The 16779-nt window shown below is 37.8% G+C and overlaps 2 protein-coding genes across 2 annotated transcripts; one reads left to right on the top strand and one right to left on the bottom strand.

Annotated features, from left to right (window-relative positions):
• The first annotated feature begins 2311 nt into the window (after window positions 1-2311).
• Window positions 2312-9208, top strand: tedc1 (tubulin epsilon and delta complex 1). The gene is made up of 8 exons (XM_084743248.1): window positions 2312-2632; window positions 3963-4047; window positions 5511-5707; window positions 5817-5954; window positions 6280-6342; window positions 6769-6855; window positions 7247-7390; window positions 8463-9208. Exons 1-8 carry the CDS (start codon window positions 2489-2491, stop codon window positions 8826-8828), a joined length of 1224 nt encoding a protein of 407 aa, XP_084599374.1. The 5' UTR covers window positions 2312-2488; the 3' UTR covers window positions 8829-9208.
• A 725-nt stretch (window positions 9209-9933) lies between these two features.
• Window positions 9934-13692, bottom strand: pth2 (parathyroid hormone 2). The gene is made up of 4 exons (XM_084742676.1): window positions 13356-13692; window positions 11936-12040; window positions 11563-11742; window positions 9934-10478 (listed from the first exon to the last, which is right to left on the bottom strand). Exons 2-4 carry the CDS (start codon window positions 12037-12039, stop codon window positions 10301-10303), a joined length of 462 nt encoding a protein of 153 aa, XP_084598802.1. The 5' UTR covers window position 12040; window positions 13356-13692; the 3' UTR covers window positions 9934-10300.
• Window positions 13693-16779: the final 3087 nt, after the last annotated feature.

Raw genomic sequence — 16779 nt, 5'->3', positions numbered from 1 at the left:
GAAATATGAAAAATATGCAATTTGTAATTTATAAATGTTTTGGAATACTTTAATTTTTTTTTACATTTCTAACCCCCCATGTCCTACTGATAACATAGGTTGAAAAATGAGCTATCATAATAATCTATGTTAGAAAATCAAATTCTTTATGAAAATGTTGGCTTAAAATTGTGTCCCAGATTTCTGTCAACTATGTGAGATTTTTCACAAAAACATAATTTAATCAGGCATAAAAAGAGTTAGCTATGCCATAAGGACCCATGTCTCACTTCTTAGTTTAAAAAAGGCAGAATTACTGCTCAAGCACTGGTCAACTTTCTATTTTTCTGCAAATTAAATTAAATAAAATTGCTATCAGATGTGTCTCACCCAACATGTCAACTCCATAGACCTTCTAAATCAGAGCTAGATAAGAATTATTCATAGTATAATTCTTATCTAGCTCTGAAAATATTTCTGTTAATATTCCATCCGATAGAGTTGACATCTATATTTAATAAGAAATTTATGGCTCCTTACATGGTGAAATAGTCAAGAGTTTGATCTGTTAAAATATATTTTCCAGCATAATTGAACGGTAAAAATCAAACTGCCCCCCAAAATATAGGTTTGTCCCAGTTCTCAAAAATGAGTGATGTTAGTGTCAACCACAAATGAAATCCAGCAAATAGGTGTGTCCTGTCATGGCATACTGTTTTTCATGGTTATCAGAATTTAGAATTTTTTCTGAAATCAGGCTGCTCTGTACCGACCTCTCACTTCTCAGGTAGTAAGCAGTGGTGGCATTAAAACAGGAGGTTAAGTAAGTATGTGCTGACCTCCTCATGGGACATGAAGGGACCGTCTCCAGGACTATGGAGCCAACATGATATTGAGAGTGACCAAAACACGTCCACTGTTCTGTTTGGTACTGTGTTGTTTGAAATTTTCCTGGCTGTAGAATATCACTACATCTGATCATATTCAGATTTAACATGAATATGTGTTGAAATGAGGCCCATTGTTAATGTTTTTGAAGGGCACAAACTAATCTGCTGTATTTCACTGTTGGTTTTAGGTCAGTTTTGGATCTGTAGCTCCCACATTGTTCCTGTTCTTCAAGATGTGATACCAAGATTAATGCATGTAGCATATCCTCATTAACTGCTAAAGTCTGTGTAAAATGATTTTAATGTTTTAAATTATTTTAGGCTTGTTTGTACATACAGTTGTGAGATGATTATGATTTTTAAATGATTTTGATATTTGAATTAAATACTATTGAAGTATACCAGTTGAACCTTGTCACCTGATAAATAATGGTTAAGTTGGTCATATATGATCATTAAGTGTAGAATAATTCAGTTATTTGACTAATAGATACAGACGGAAATGATCTCTTTGGAATTTAAACCAAAGGTAAGTGGTGGAATGAAACGAAGTACATTTACTCAAATACTGGACTAATACTTAAGTACAAATTCAAAGTAATTGTACTTAACTGTTTCCATTTTATGCTACTTTATACCTTTACTACATCTCAGGTGCAAATGTTGAACTTTTTACCCCACCACATTTGTCTGAAGCTTTAGTTACTAGTTATTTTTCAGATTACAGTTGTTGGTATGCTTCCTGTCCAGTGAAAACCATGCATCTACACATTGTGTTTTTTTCTGTATTTTTTTCTGATAAACTGAAAGATTAAATGTGTTCCTTTATCGGTTTAGAAAATATATCTACCTCTTAAGATAAATTAACTATTTAAAACCACCCCCTGGATTAGGTGGACTTTTTTATGGTTTCTCATGTATTACTGCAATTAATGTGGCAGTAATATTAATCCCAAAATATATTTTATGATAGTAAAACACTGACAGGGACCATTTTACTGTATAATGACTGCTTCAACTTATGATACTTTTACAATATTTTACAAAGTGATAAAGTAATGGCTTGCTTTGGAAGAAGAGTAATTAAAAAATATTTTCATAGGAAAGAGGAAATCCAGAATGAACAAATAAGGACATAAAGGTACAGATATCTTGCCAACAAATACAACAGGGGGCCAAGGCCAAAATAAATCATTTAAAATTTCTGGAACCAGCTGACAGAATGAGCCCTGCACATCAATGTCCTTTTATATCTTTGTAGAAATACCTTGGAGGGATCTTAAATATAGGCATGAATAGAACAGAAGTAACACCTCAAAGTTGGATAAACTGATAGCGCACCAATAAGAGGCAAGCCCGCCCCACCTCTTTCAGAATCACAATTTTAATTGGCCAATATAGATGTCAATCACAATTTCTTCCAATCACTTCCTTGGCAACGAACTCGTACCCGGAAGTTGTTGTCGTAGCCGCGAAATATCAACAGTGCAACTCCGAAGCAGTATAAATGTTGTTGAAAATGTCTTTTAAAAAGTTCAAAGTGGCTGTACTGGACTAAACGTGAAGCTGAATGAACAGAGAGTTTAGTTTTCTGGGTTTTGTAGCGTGCGGTGGCTGTAATGCGGCGGAGTAAAGCCTCTGTGAATGTGGAGGTGAAGCAGGTGATAGGTGCTCTGTGCAGAGTGCTGGCGGCCACAGGTCTGACGACTGTCCCCGCACCGGAGACCTTCAGGCGGGCTAAATTCGGCGGTGGAGTCGAGGTGGTACGTTCATCCTCTGTTTTCACTGTCAAAGTTGAAATGGAACCATAATGTTGTTCGCGCTCTGTGCTTAAGTAAAATTTATAGGTACTTGAGTATTTCCCTTATGCTGGCTTCTTTCCTCTGCACTACGTTTGCGAGCTGCATTTATTTCACTGCTTTATTTATCAGTTAGGCTACTTGACTTTACGCACTATGCTTATTGTAACTGACCTTTTTCACGGCAGCCATATTGATATGAGTTAGTAGTGTAAACACAGGTGTTAACAATGATACTAATTAAGTTACATATAGTGTAGCACAGCCTTTCTGTGAGACAACATGCATACGAGCAGCAAGGTGACGCTGGGAACCTTAATTAGCATCAGTGGTAACACCTGTGTTTGCATTCCTTTTTCATGTCAAAATGGTGTATTAGTATTATTATTATTATGTGAGTACAACAAGCTATACTGTATATAGTTAACTGTATTTATTTCATGTTTTGCTGTTGCATGATATATATATAAAAAAGTCTAAATATTGTGATTTTTTTTTTTGACTGAAATTGTGATTGCGGTACGATTAGTGGTAATGATCATTTTTGCATTACAGTTTTAATTTTTACTGGAAAAAAACTATTGAAGTTGTTATGATGTGACACTTGTTGGGATTAGGGCTGCAACTGTCAGTTATGTTTTTATAGTCGATTAATCAGGCGATTATTTTTGTCATTAATCAGTTAATAGTTGTTTAGTCCATAAAACTGAGAAAAATATCCATCAGAGTTTCCTAAAGTCTAGGATGTTGTTTTGCCTGTAACCCAAAGATATTCAGTTTACTGTCCTGGAGGAGTAAAGAGATCAATAAATATACATATATACATATAACTTAAGTTTGAATCAGAGAATTTTGACTTTTTTCTTAAGAAAATACTCGAACTGATTAATTGATTGATTGACTAGTTGGTATTTCATTATAATGTGTTCTCACACAATTTTCCTTTTTTAAAAAAAATATTATTTGGTAATGCAATTAGTTGTGCAAGCAAACATAATTGCCAGACAAGGCATTATTACAGATTGGCACTTCATGGTGTTGCAGTAACATCAATGAAATTTTAGTGATTTTCAGTTGGATTAATTTGGAGACAGAGTGGAATAATAAGTAGCAAGGATATGGATAAAACAACAATAAAATCTACAGTATGTCATATTTGATAAAAGCGGAAAATGTCCTAGTTTGGGTTCTTGTCCTGTTCTTTCAGAGTCATGGCTCTTCCTAATAGACTCAGTGTACTGTACATATTGATATGCCGTGTACAGGAATATTTCTGCTGACTGTTGATTTCCAGGAGGATCACTTTTGGCAGCTCCTCGCCAACATCCTTCAGACAGCTGACATTGTTTCATGTGAAGCTCATGCAAAGCTTGGAGGAGGTCAGCCACTGTCTGGTATTTTTACTGTTTTCTTCTGCTTCTTGTTGTTCATGGTGATCTGCCTTTTCATGCATGAAAATGCACAAATCTTTGCACATAAGTACAGTCACATGCCACACTTCCCCAACTGTAGTAATAGCACATGCTACCATTTTACGATTTTAATCAAAACGGTGCCCCAGAAATGTTCACATGCGTCAAGCTGGCTGGAATTATTAAGTCCATCACTCTGTTTTCATCAGAAACTGTTAAACCAATTAAAAATGTATCTTTTATCACAGTTTTTGTTCAAGTAAAACCTAGCTTGTTACGCCATATTTCCAGTCCATTTGCTCCACAAATCAAAAATTGAGCCCACAGTTCATAAAATGTTTTACTGTAAAGAGCTACTGCAGATTCTCACTAAACAAATCTCCATTGTTCATCAAAACAAATGACAAAATTTTGAGTAATGTTAGATGTAGTGTGGTAAATTTCAGAATTTATATCAAATAGAGAATTTCTATCCTCATTTACATTATGGAGGTCAATGGAAATTGAAGCATCTTTAAACGTCAGTTTGTCACTTAAGTTACAGTTGTCTTTACATTGTTGGGATGAGTGAAAAACTCTCGGAATTTTGTCTTGATGCCTGAATTTTTGACGCTGTTTTGAAATCTTCTTTTGCATGTCTAATGCTGCATTCCAGATAATGTTGGTGGTCAGAATTTATCCATCTCCTACTAGAAAAAGTAAACAATGGAACACCACCAAGTTGGAGTTCCTACATGTGAACTCGGGGCAAATCCATCTACCCTGACTTAGTGAAGGCGCAGCTGTCTGACGTTACACAAAATTGGCAGCACACATAGAAGCCTGAAATAATCCATTATATCATATAATAAAACCTGTTCTGCAGGTAAATTGATGTCGAAATATGTCACTGACAGTATTAGATGGCATAAAATAGAATCTGGAAATGTACCATTTTCCCTCCATAATGTTGTTTATTTGAGAAGGCTGCGCTGCTGAGGGTTCAACTGAGTGTACACTTTCCTAAGAAATTCATGAATTTGTCACGGTTAGTCATGTTTTTTGTTTACTTTTGGTGGAAGGCTTTGAGGTCAGAAGTTGGAAATTTCAACTGGAAAATCTGATCTCAAACTTGGCCCTTGGTGTCTGAGGTTGTAGTTCAGCCTGGGTGGCGCAGAATAAACATGCTAATGCCTTAATAAACGTGATTTTAAAGATCCTCCTCCTTCTTTTCCTCCTCAAAATGCCTGGCCCCCATGTTGTGACTCTTTTGCAAACAAACTGTATGATCATGCATCCACTTCATACATCACCTTTATAAATTCCACTAATTGCCATCTTTACTTTGATTTACTTCTTTTTTTACTGTTGGGGTTTTGTAGCACTGAATACAACAGAACTCAGGCTGTGCCATGACTTGGTGTATTTTGTCTGTCTGTGTCTATCCTTAGATCACAGGAGGCTGGTAGCTGCAGGTCTCTGGCAGACTGGCTACCACACTGAGTGGATGTGTGGGAGGGAGGGAGGTAGATTCTCCAGCAGAGACCTCCTCCTGGCGCTGGGTTGGCTGCTCGCTACAGGGACACTGGAGAAATTGCTGACAAAGCGAGTACAACACTTGGACAAAACACTACTCACACCTACACCTGTAAGTACCACTGGTTTACTATCACAATTTACTGCTAAATCTAAATTCTGGATTTATATTTTTGTGTTGGTATTCTTTTATATTTCTGATCTCTCACTTTGTGGGTTAGGTGACCCTTCATCTTTCCACTGAGCTCCAATTGGACTCGGAATCTCTGAGGAAACTTCAGTGGCTTGTCGGCTGTCTGAGACACCAGGGGAGGACCCTGCTGTCCATGCACGAAGAGCGAACTGGCTTGCTCCACGCTGTGAGGAAAATCTCCTCTTTTCCAACTTCTCCACTGGCTATAACTGTCTGAAAACTTTGAAGTTCATTCAATAAAAGTTTTGGTGTATACATGCAGGATGATAGTAAATGACAGACGTCTCCATTCTAAACAGTATTCAAAGTACACGTAACAATTAATAATGTGAACATTTCAAAGAGACGGAGACAGAAGAGGCACATTAGTGCACACTTAACATTTGCTTACTGCCAAGTATTTTTCTACATAAATAATTCAGAAAATGTTTATAAAATACTCAATGTAAGTTATATTTAAGTCTAATCAAGAAATCAATGTTTTTTCCCAGGTTTTGTTTTCCATCACATCTTCTCCTGTATCCTCTGCTCAAAGCTCAGTGGTGCTAAGGGAGGTATGTGTGTGTGCTGTTATTTAAAGGTATTAATTTTAATATTCTCTGCCTAAAGTTAGAGTTATAGTTAGATAACAAAACAACAGTCTGTTGACAACTGAGTGTGTTTTTTCCTGTCTTATTTTGTAGCCACAAAATAATTTGGTTTTGTAAATGCCAAGAAAATAAACTTTGTAATTTCCCACTGTATTACCAAAGTTTTGGGGCTGTAATGGTTTTGGACATTGATTGTGAAAAGAAAAGTATCAGTATTGTGCTTGTGGAATGGGACTCAATAGCTAACTTTGTTTAATAATTCAATATTAACAAGTTCATTAAATGAGAATTGTCCATGCAAAAATATCACAGTTTCTTGTTGTAAGATAGTGTTGTTGGTTCCATTTGTGAGTGCATCTTCATCCTGTGTTAACACTGCATGTGTTATAGGACTGTGTGTGTATACGGCAGCTCTGTGATCTCCTAGAAGCATATCTGAACTGGAAACAGGTGGAGAAAGTCTTCTGGACCTGGATGGTGAGTTGAGCTCTGTTCAGATGCAAGCAAATCCAAATAAAATCAGATCCTCAACACAGACTGTCCACACTTTTATTTGCAAGTGACCAAATTAGTCAGTGTGTAACATCACACAGGAAAACAACAGCACAATTCAACACGGAAGTGATTTCCAACATTGTGGCCCATGATTCATTATAAATCTTGATTTAAAAAGCTTGGCCTTGATGTGGCACACAGTTTCCTGCCTTAAGAAAATGCTGTAAAATTGTTAATATTTGAAAAAGGGAATGTGCAAAGTCGCCGGATGACTGGACTGGATAAACTCTCCTTTCAGTGTCCTCTAAGATGACAGCAGCCACATGTTCCAAAAAATGTGACTCAAATCATGTGTGTGTGTCTGTGTATGTAGGACAGTGTGGTGGACTGCCATCTGACAGATCCTGTTGTCGAAAAGCCTACACATGCTCCCAATGGAAGTGCAAGAGTGTGTCACCACGGAAACCGGGGGCTAGAGAAATTGGAAGACATGCTGTTGAGACTGCCCACAGGACAGGTGTGCAACACACACACACACACACACACACACACACACACACACACACACACACACACACAAGGTGTTCATTCCTACAGAGATCATTGACTATTGGTTTTAATCAGCACAGGACATGTAGCCGTATTTGGTATTATTTGGGTGCTAATTATGCAAAATTACAATTATTATGAACTTGCACTCAAATAAGCACAGGTGGTATTCATCATGTTTATGCAGGTCATTTACTCAGTTATCTGAAATAAAGAGTGTTTGGTGAATCTGACATGGCACACTTGTACAAACCCACCATATGAAAAAAGTTACAGCAAGTGAAAGGAGAAATCTGTAATATATTTACTGTAATAAAACATAAAATGACAAGGATTTGTCATGGGAGATGGAAACATGTTAAGTTGAAATATATTCGCTTCACTTGAGATGAATGCTATATCTGTGGTGTCCCCGTTTGAATTTCCACTCCAGAAAAACTGTTTTTTTTTTTTGTCCGTTTCACATCAGAGAGATCAAATTATTGGAGAATTTTCACCAAATGATAAGCGTCTGTTTTTGAGTTGTACAAAATCATTAATAATCTTGTAGAAGACGTAGATGTTGATAACTGTTCAATTGAGCAAAATGTTAATGGAGTTCGTCTGGCAGTGAGACAGGCAGCCACTTAAGTCAGCGTCCTGAGTAAGGCTGCAACTAAAAAATAATCTTAAAATAATTATTTCCTTGATTAATCAATTAGTTGCTTGATCTATAAAATGTCAGAAAATATTAATAAGTTTCTTAAAGGAGACCAGGGGGTAAAGGAGGGGGTGGGGAGAAAGAACTCACTTCATCCATAGATCATATATTAAACAGTATTACAGCATATTTAATATACAGTCTATAGCTCCAACTCACTGTTTGGACTGCTGTACTCTTTTTTTGCATGTGCAGTGGCTACATATTGCTCCTTTAAGATAAGATTACAAAAATATTCTTTCACAAGGTCCATTGGCTGTACTGGTATTCTTACTTGTAATGATATTTGTGTACTCATGCTCTATGTTCTTGTCTAAATCCCTTTCATCTTATGTCCCAGAAAGGACAGAGGAAAGGCAGACGGGATGCAGAGGACAGAGGAGGAGGAGGGAGGTTGCAGGGAAGTTTTGATATCGCCTCCCTCCCTCCTCTTTTCTCCTCTCGCCCATCCCTGCCCTCTCTTCATCAGGTCTGCCGCATCAGACTCCAGACCGAAAAGCCAGTCAAATACAGCAGCCATCCAGCAGAGGGGCCCCACAGCGGGGCCGACGGTCAAGACGAACTCCCAGCATCTTGGGCTGCGTGGCTCCTTCATCAGACAGAGGCTCTGCTGCTGGAGAGGAGGGACAGGCAGAGACTGGCCAATAGGATGCAGCTGCAGGAGATGGTCAGCAGGCTGGATGAACTGGTGTTGATACCACCATAGACTCTTTGATCATATCATCAGGGTGGAATGTGACTACTATTTATGTGATGGAAATGTTCTGAAATTCATTGTGCTGAAATATTAATTAAAAAAAAATCGATTGATGGATGAATTTGGCAAAACCTCACTTGAGCTGTGGATGGAAATCAGATATTTTCTTGCTGTTTTTATTTCCACCAGGAAATAAGCGTTCCACAACTTTAGTTTGTTGTGGCTGAAATTGATTGTAACCTTTATATAATGCGTCATTTTTTCATTTTCATGCCTTTATTTGATAGGTCAGCTGAAGTGAAGACAGGAAAGGGGGAGAGAGAGTGGGGGAGTGGACAGAGAGTCTGCCACTGCTGTGGAGTCGGCGTCCGTACATGGGCTGCACGCTCTATCAACTGAGCCACAAGGGTGCCTCTGTATGTCATTTTTTTAATAGCTACTAAGTACTTCACAAACAGAAGAGACAAAAGAGAATGAATCACAAAAAACAATTAACATAAAGCAAATACATAATTCCTAATATATGCAAACTGTTCTCAGTATTTACAGACAAAAAAAATGTAAAATTGTATTTTTAAGAAATTTTTTACAATCTTTTGCAGTGAATGTAAGTCAAAATCTCTGGAGACTGAGACTGAGATGAAAGTAATATCCCTGTGTCATCAGAATGTGTATCAGTGTTTAAGAACTGTGTTGTGTAAATCAGAAAAAAGACTTTTGAATATATTTAAAATATTGTAAGTTGTCCAACATTTTGGAAAATATACTAAACTTGGCATCAGTGATGATGATGAGGAGAAAATGGATACTGATAATATGTGTAGTTGGGAGTTATATATATTTACTTGCCCAGGTCTACTATGGCTGCTAGCTGTAGCATTGATTTCCAGGTAGCTTTTATTGTTTTTCCAGCCTACTTTGGATGAAACCCTGCCCACTTTTATGATGAAAGTCAGTTCCTCAAATCCAGTTCACAGGAGCCATATTTTCCATGGGAATGCAGATCTTATATTGGTACCAATATTCTCACCTTAATCTTGGAATGAAAGGAAATAAATGTCCCTCAATGTGTTGAACTGCTAATTTAATCTAAAGCTACTAAAGCTAAACAAAGACTTGAATCCTGATGTGGCTGAAGTTGAATTGCGTAGAATATACAGATGATTAGAATAATACTGTCACATCGGAACTATTGTATTAAGTCAAACACAACTGCAGTTGTCAAAAACATCATTTGTATCTTTATGCATCAAATTTTTCTCAGCATTACCAACAAATTCACTTTAGATTTACAATATTTATGTTTAACAAAAAATCTGAATTATTCATCCAACAGTCTTTTGAGAAATTAATAACTTTATTACAATTAAAATTTACAGCAGTTTTTATTGTCTTTTGATGTTAACACTGTCGTCTTGTCTCTGACAGACTGAGCAGTTACCCAGAGACTCAGCACGTCTTTCACAGGCTTTTTGTCAGTATCATGTAGAATTAACCACCAGCAGTTTCTGCATGTAGGAGTTGAGCCACTTCTGTCTCTCCATGGAGGTGAGGAGTTTGCTCTTCTCTCTGAAGGCAGCATCATCAGCCACCACCATGTTCCTCTTCACCATGTTGGCACCCGGAGACGACCATTCAGCAGGCCACGCCCTCTCCATGCTAGGAAGTGCAGACCAAGACCTCAAGATCAGTGACAGGAGAACAATCCAGGTACCAGAGGCTCAAACACTACTATATTGGTGGAGTCACACATGCATCAATTTGCACCTTCACTTAGTGTGGAGTTCAACTTGAACTTTGACTGATGAAGTTGTTGCCTCAACCAATAGCAAAAAAGTGTGGTTAACCGTGTGCATTTGCCTCGGCAGCCAATGGTCAATCGCCTGCATTTGTTCATGTGACTGTACCCTAAAGCATACTGGCTTTCAAATTTGTCACAAACCAAAACTAGCCTGTTCAGTGTACATTTGAAGGAAGAGGAATGTGAAAACGCGGTATAAATAAGACCAGATATTTCAGGGGACATAAATATGAGGAAAATAAATTTTTGAGTGGAAGGGATCATGGATTTTGTTACCTTTGGACAGAGCTAAGGCAGCTGTTTCTGATCATTTTTCTAGTCATTGTGCTAAGCTAACCATTGCTTGGCTTTACTTTAATATTTAGAGCACAGATTTGAGAGTAATATCAATCAGTCTTCAGTGATCTAACTCTCAACAAGAAAGTGATTTTTCCAAAATGTCAAACTGTGTGTGAGCGATTAGCTGCACCCAAATCACAAATATAGATATTTCATTTACACACAGTGTGGTGGTTCACTATCTGTGTGTATTTTTCCACACTTTTGAGGAGCTTAACTTTTTTCTAGTGAAATATTTCATAGCTTTACCTATCCAGGTCTCTAATAGTAATTTGCATGAAATAATGCAAGAAAATAAAATGTCTTTTTAGTTAAACTGCTCAAGTTGTAAAAGTAAATTGGCACAAGTTTTGCAAGGAGATTTTATGCGACACAGATTTCAAATTGCACTCATATAACAGTCAGACTCAGGATGGACAGTTTATTACAGAAAGGATCAAAATTGATGCAGAGATATCTTATTTTTTTATTCCCACATTCTTATCGTCAAAACCATCTCAACTAGACCACCAGTAGTTCTATTAGAGATTTTGGCATGTTAACATAAAATCTATACATATCTATACTTGGATTATAGTATAGATATATACTTCCCTCACTTACCTCGTGGCTGCCCTCTGTGGGGCAAACAGCCACGCCTCCCTCATCAGTCCTGTCTTGCTGTTGGCTGCTGCTCCGAGGCTGGGCGCTGACAACATTTGAATGCTCCAATCACGAAGAGAGATGGAGGGGAAGACGACATCCCAGTCATCTTGTTTAGGTTCCGCTGAGTCATCAGGACTTCTGGAATCAGAGAAGATTAAACTTTTTATACATACATATATATATAGGAGTATCAAAATAAGTCCAACATATTAGGGGGAGAGTTATACATTGGATCACTGGTCTGTCATTTTTGTAGTTATTCACTCTAGACTGTTGTATCAGAACAAATCATAGTTTGCTGCTGCCATGATGAGATGTAGTGAGTAACCACCTGAGAGGTAGTCGAGGCTGAGGGAAGCCAGATGTCACCAAGGTCGTACCCAGAATGCAAAGCAACAGAAAGGACATTCGGGGGAAAGCAGGCAGCTCAGGCATCCTAAAAAATGGGGGAAAAAATGCTTTCTTTAAGAAAATTTGAGATGTTTTTTACCATGAAAAAAATATTTTAAAAAAAGTATAATGCCTGAAAAACAGCTTACATGGAGTTAAAAGTGTTGGGAAGTACTGAGCAACATGTAATTAAACTAGTAGTTTAATTACCTTTTCCAGTAGCCTGCTGGTAGTTAAACTACATTCATTTTGCCTCATGATTTTTTGTTCCAAAACTACAATAATTTTGGACCATAAAAGGAAAGGAATGATTTAGTGGGTTTTATAACGTGACCAAGTGAAGACTTTTTGGATTAATTTAATTGAGTGGATTCTTTTGCAGGCATGTGACTTTTTCTATTACATTTTGTCATAATTTTCTATCGCATGTACAAGTTACTTTGTAGAGCTGCAATGATTAATCAATTGTTAAATTAATCGGCAACTATTTTGATAATCAATTGATTAGTTTGAGTTTTTGTTTTTATTTTTTAGCAAAAAGTAAACATGCTTTGATTCCAGCTTCTTAAGTGTCAATACTTCCTGTTTTCTTTATTTCTCTATGATGATTAATTGAATTATATTTGGGTGGACATTTGTGGACAAAACAATTGACAATTGATGCTGTCTTTGGCTTTGGTAAACACTGATGAACATTTTTCACTATTTTCTGTCATTTTCCAGACTAAACAACTAATTGATTTATTGACAAAATAATCAACAGATTAATTGATAATTAAAATAATTGTAAGTTGCAGCCCTGTTACTTTGAAGATTTTTTAATAAAGTAGTTTAAACTACTTTTCTTCCTGTGTGACTCAGTTGGTAGCTGGCAAAACTAACTGTCAAAATAGCTCCCCAAAACTATGTTTAAGATAAGTGTAATAGACTTAGAATATTTCATAAAAGAAACATAATCCACTCTCCATGATCAGCTGTCACCCAGCAGCATGGAAGCCTCTGGGCTAAACTTTTGGGACCTAAAATGAGCCAGAAATTAAATGTTTTAATGAGAACTGTCAGACCGCATAGACAAAAAATCTGATGTTTTATAAAACAAAGTCAGTAAGAAAACCCAAAGGTCGTTTGAGAATCCTCTACTGCTTTTGAGGTTTTGTAAGTGCTCAGCTGGAACCAAATTATGCCAATCATGATCGCAGTCATTGAGACACTACTACTTCTTTGAATCCCAATAGAATTCATGTGAATGCATTCTTATGCCACACGGGGAAATAAGAAAAACTTGTAGCACAGCTTAAAGTAAGTTTCCCTTTCTGCATTTTTAAAGTTGTCAGTAGGCCAGTAGTTGGCTGATTTCTTACCTGCTTCTCAGGTTGACGTGTTGGTCTTTCTGTCTGTTAAATTTGTACCAGCAGCAGCCTCACAAGGTTGGACTTCTGAGGTGAAGGGTCAGGCGTCACACAAGCAGAGAAGTGTTCCACAGCGGCAGAAATGGCTTTGTGCAGTCAAGTCCGTTTTGTTTTGTTGCTGCTTACTGTTTAAATACGTCTAAAGAACGTTGGATTAAAAACTTGGACTTCCCCTTGTGCTTTTTTGCGTTTGGACTGCCGGTTGCTTCTGTAAGTGTCTACTGTGGTTAAAAACTATCAGTTTCTTGTCATACATACTTATATACTACCCTGGACTGGAGTGTCTTAACCCCCCATCCCCCCACCCACCCACACGTATACATGAGCATACACCCCCTTCTGCTGATCAAACTGACTTTGAATTTAGTGTGCAAGAGGACAGCCTGAGCAGAAGTGCTGTTAGCTTGTTAGTGTCCCATTTCAAAGACTCTTAGTCATGGTGCTGTTGTGGAGAGCCCACCGTCCTATTACTGAAAATCATTATAGTGCTTGTGTGTGTTGTATTTGTGCAAAAGATTCCATTTATACCTTGTGGAAGAATAACCAGACAGTTCTCTCACAGAAAATAGAACATTAATATGTTCCTGAAATATCTGACCTGACTGATTTGGGGACAGCAAAGCTGCAAACACAACACTGATATTAGCATCTTTTAACTTGATTTTGCTAACTTGTTAGAAAACAGTTGCCTATTTTTAGCTTTAATTTGGAGTTATGTTTGTCTTTTATGATGACCCCAATATTCACTCTCCTTTTAGCTCTGTTTTGGTCTCCAGCAACTCCTGAGAAATATCTGACTCTTTAGTGCCTAAATGCTCCACCAGCTAATTGCTAACTGTGTTTGTCTGCCATTTGGTGTTGGGCAAAAAAAATAAATAATGTACAGTGGGTTTTGGGATTTTTTTTTTTTCTTTGCTGCTGTGGCCAGACACTATGAGAGTAGTGAGGGTGAGTCAAAATAGTAAAGTGAAGGGCTCTAAAACCACAAACAACACTGAGCTGAAAGGCCCTGACATGCTCCATAGAGCTGAGATGATGCTGTTGCAACACGTGCAGTGTGTCTTGGCATTGTCTCGCTGAAATAAGTATCTGGATGGCAGCATATGTTGCTCCAAAACCTGTATGTACCTTTCAGCAATGATGGTGACAGTTACCCATGATGCCATGGGCACTAACACACCCTCATGCCATCACAGATGCTGACTTTTGAAGTTAGTGCTGGAAACAGTCTAGATGGTCTTTTTCCTCTTCAGCCTGGAGGACAGACCATCTGTTGGAAAACAATTTAAAACATGGACCCGTCAGACCACAGCACACTTTTCCACTCTGCGTCAGTCCATCTCAGATGAGCTCAGGCCCAGAGAAGTTTGCAATGTTTCTGGATGTTGCCTTTCTCTTAGCTATTTAGCTACTGTATTCAACTGAATATTTGTTGAAAATAATTTGCATTCTGTTTTCATTTACATTTTAAACAGCATTCAAACTGCTTTGGAATTGGGGTGCACGAGGAGATGCCTCTTAAGTCAGGTTATAGAGAGAGAACATAATACTGTTTCAGTAATGTAACTAAACTAAGTAAATGTTGGTACATTCAAAGCAAATTTGAAATGACCTTAGTAATCTCTGAGTTTGACTCTGTCTGGTAATTAAACACTAAATGGTAAGTGTAACAGTGCAGAATTTATGTCATGAGCAAAACACCAGACCTGTTTGAACTGCAGAAATAAACTATCAGATATCAGTGGTCATTCAGAGATTTGAAGGCAGGCTAGTATAGCTTCATAATATGTCGACAATTAGGAATTCATAACAAATAATAACTAACGCACATGTATATAGACTCTGAAATGTTCATATAAAGGTTTTTATTATATGGATATCTAGTAACCACAGCAATAAAAATGAAATAATGAACAATTCCATCACATCAGCGTACCTTCATAAGAGGACCATTCTATCCAAGACCAGCTGGTAAAACATCTTTACACTTAAGTCATTTTTAGATTTGATACTCTAAAGTAGGACAGCACTGCGAGTGAAACATTTCCTGGACATATCTGTTTGTGTGTAAATGTCCTCTGTCTTCTCTTTCCCCTTGGACGAGGTGGCCATCACTACTGCACAAATACACCTTGTTAGTGTGTCAGTATCTCTATCTCCAAACATCAGCTGTTAATGAAGTGATAAAAAATTGGATGTGTCCATTTGGATGTGTATATTTGATAGTTTGCCCCTGGGGCATGAAATATTTTCTACGTGTGGATTCCTACGGAATGGATGACAAAAGACAGCATGATGGAGAATCTGCAGAGGTTGTTAGCATACAGAGAGCTTGTTACGATTTGAGGATCTCGTTATGGGCCTTGTTGGAAATAATGACCTGCAGACAGGAAGCAGCTGGCCGTAACAAGGGCTCTGCAACACTTTGATTTTACAGAGAGTAACAAGCTTGAGACACAAAACCTGCGTCACCTCACACCACCTCATCAGAAACACTGTCAACTCCCATCTGTGCAAACATCACTGGATTATGTTTTCATCAGTTGGAAATGACAAACCAATGATAAACTAATGAGCAAATTCTGGAGAAATTTGAATGACTCATGATTTTGAACAATTTTGATTTTAAAGTTTGTTGACACCCCTGACATCAGCATAGACCACTAACGTGCCAACATTTAGGTTTCAAAATACAAGGTATTTTTGGTGCGGGTGTGTCGGGGGAGGGTGGATATAAGTGGAAACTGTTAAGTCCAACTCTGCTTAAATTTACAGGTGATTTTAGACTTTTTGTGTGGAATGTCAACCTGAAATTTTACAACAGCTGACGTTATGTTGAATCAGTTTGCTGGTTGTGACAGTTGGGTTAAATTTTACGTAGTGTGGGAATTGTGTATGCAGATTGTGTTTAATGAACAATTTTGCCCTTTTGGGTGACGTCGAATGACTCGAATTTTGAGGGCCATGCAAATTATGGAGTTTACTGCAAGAAATAACAAACAGGAGGGTGCTGGCCTTGAATTACGGGAGAAAAAAGGGGGAGGTTTGGCAGGTTTGCTAGTACTGTCCATGATGTACAGCAATCAGTCACAACATGAAAACAACCTGCCTAATATTGTTTAGGTCTCCCTTGTGGTGTCAAAACAGCTATGACATGCCAAGGCATGGTCCAGTTTTGCAAAAAAGCTCCTGCTTGCATCTGCAAAACTGAGTACCAGAACTGATCTGTTACCTGCAATTATAAATCAAATCCGCACCCGCCCAGAACAGTTTATATATGCCCTGCGACCCACTCGGCACCTGTGACTACCCCTGAATTTGGTATCCTCCACTGGCTATTTTTGCCTTTATGGCATCAATTTTTGCCAGCAGCTTT

This window comes from Lutjanus erythropterus, chromosome 18 (genome assembly GCF_056507025.1).
Source record: "Lutjanus erythropterus isolate fLutEry1 chromosome 18, fLutEry1.hap2, whole genome shotgun sequence".
In the NCBI taxonomy this organism is placed as follows: Eukaryota; Metazoa; Chordata; class Actinopteri; order Lutjaniformes; family Lutjanidae; genus Lutjanus; species Lutjanus erythropterus.
This window is presented reverse-complemented; position numbering and strand designations above follow the sequence as displayed.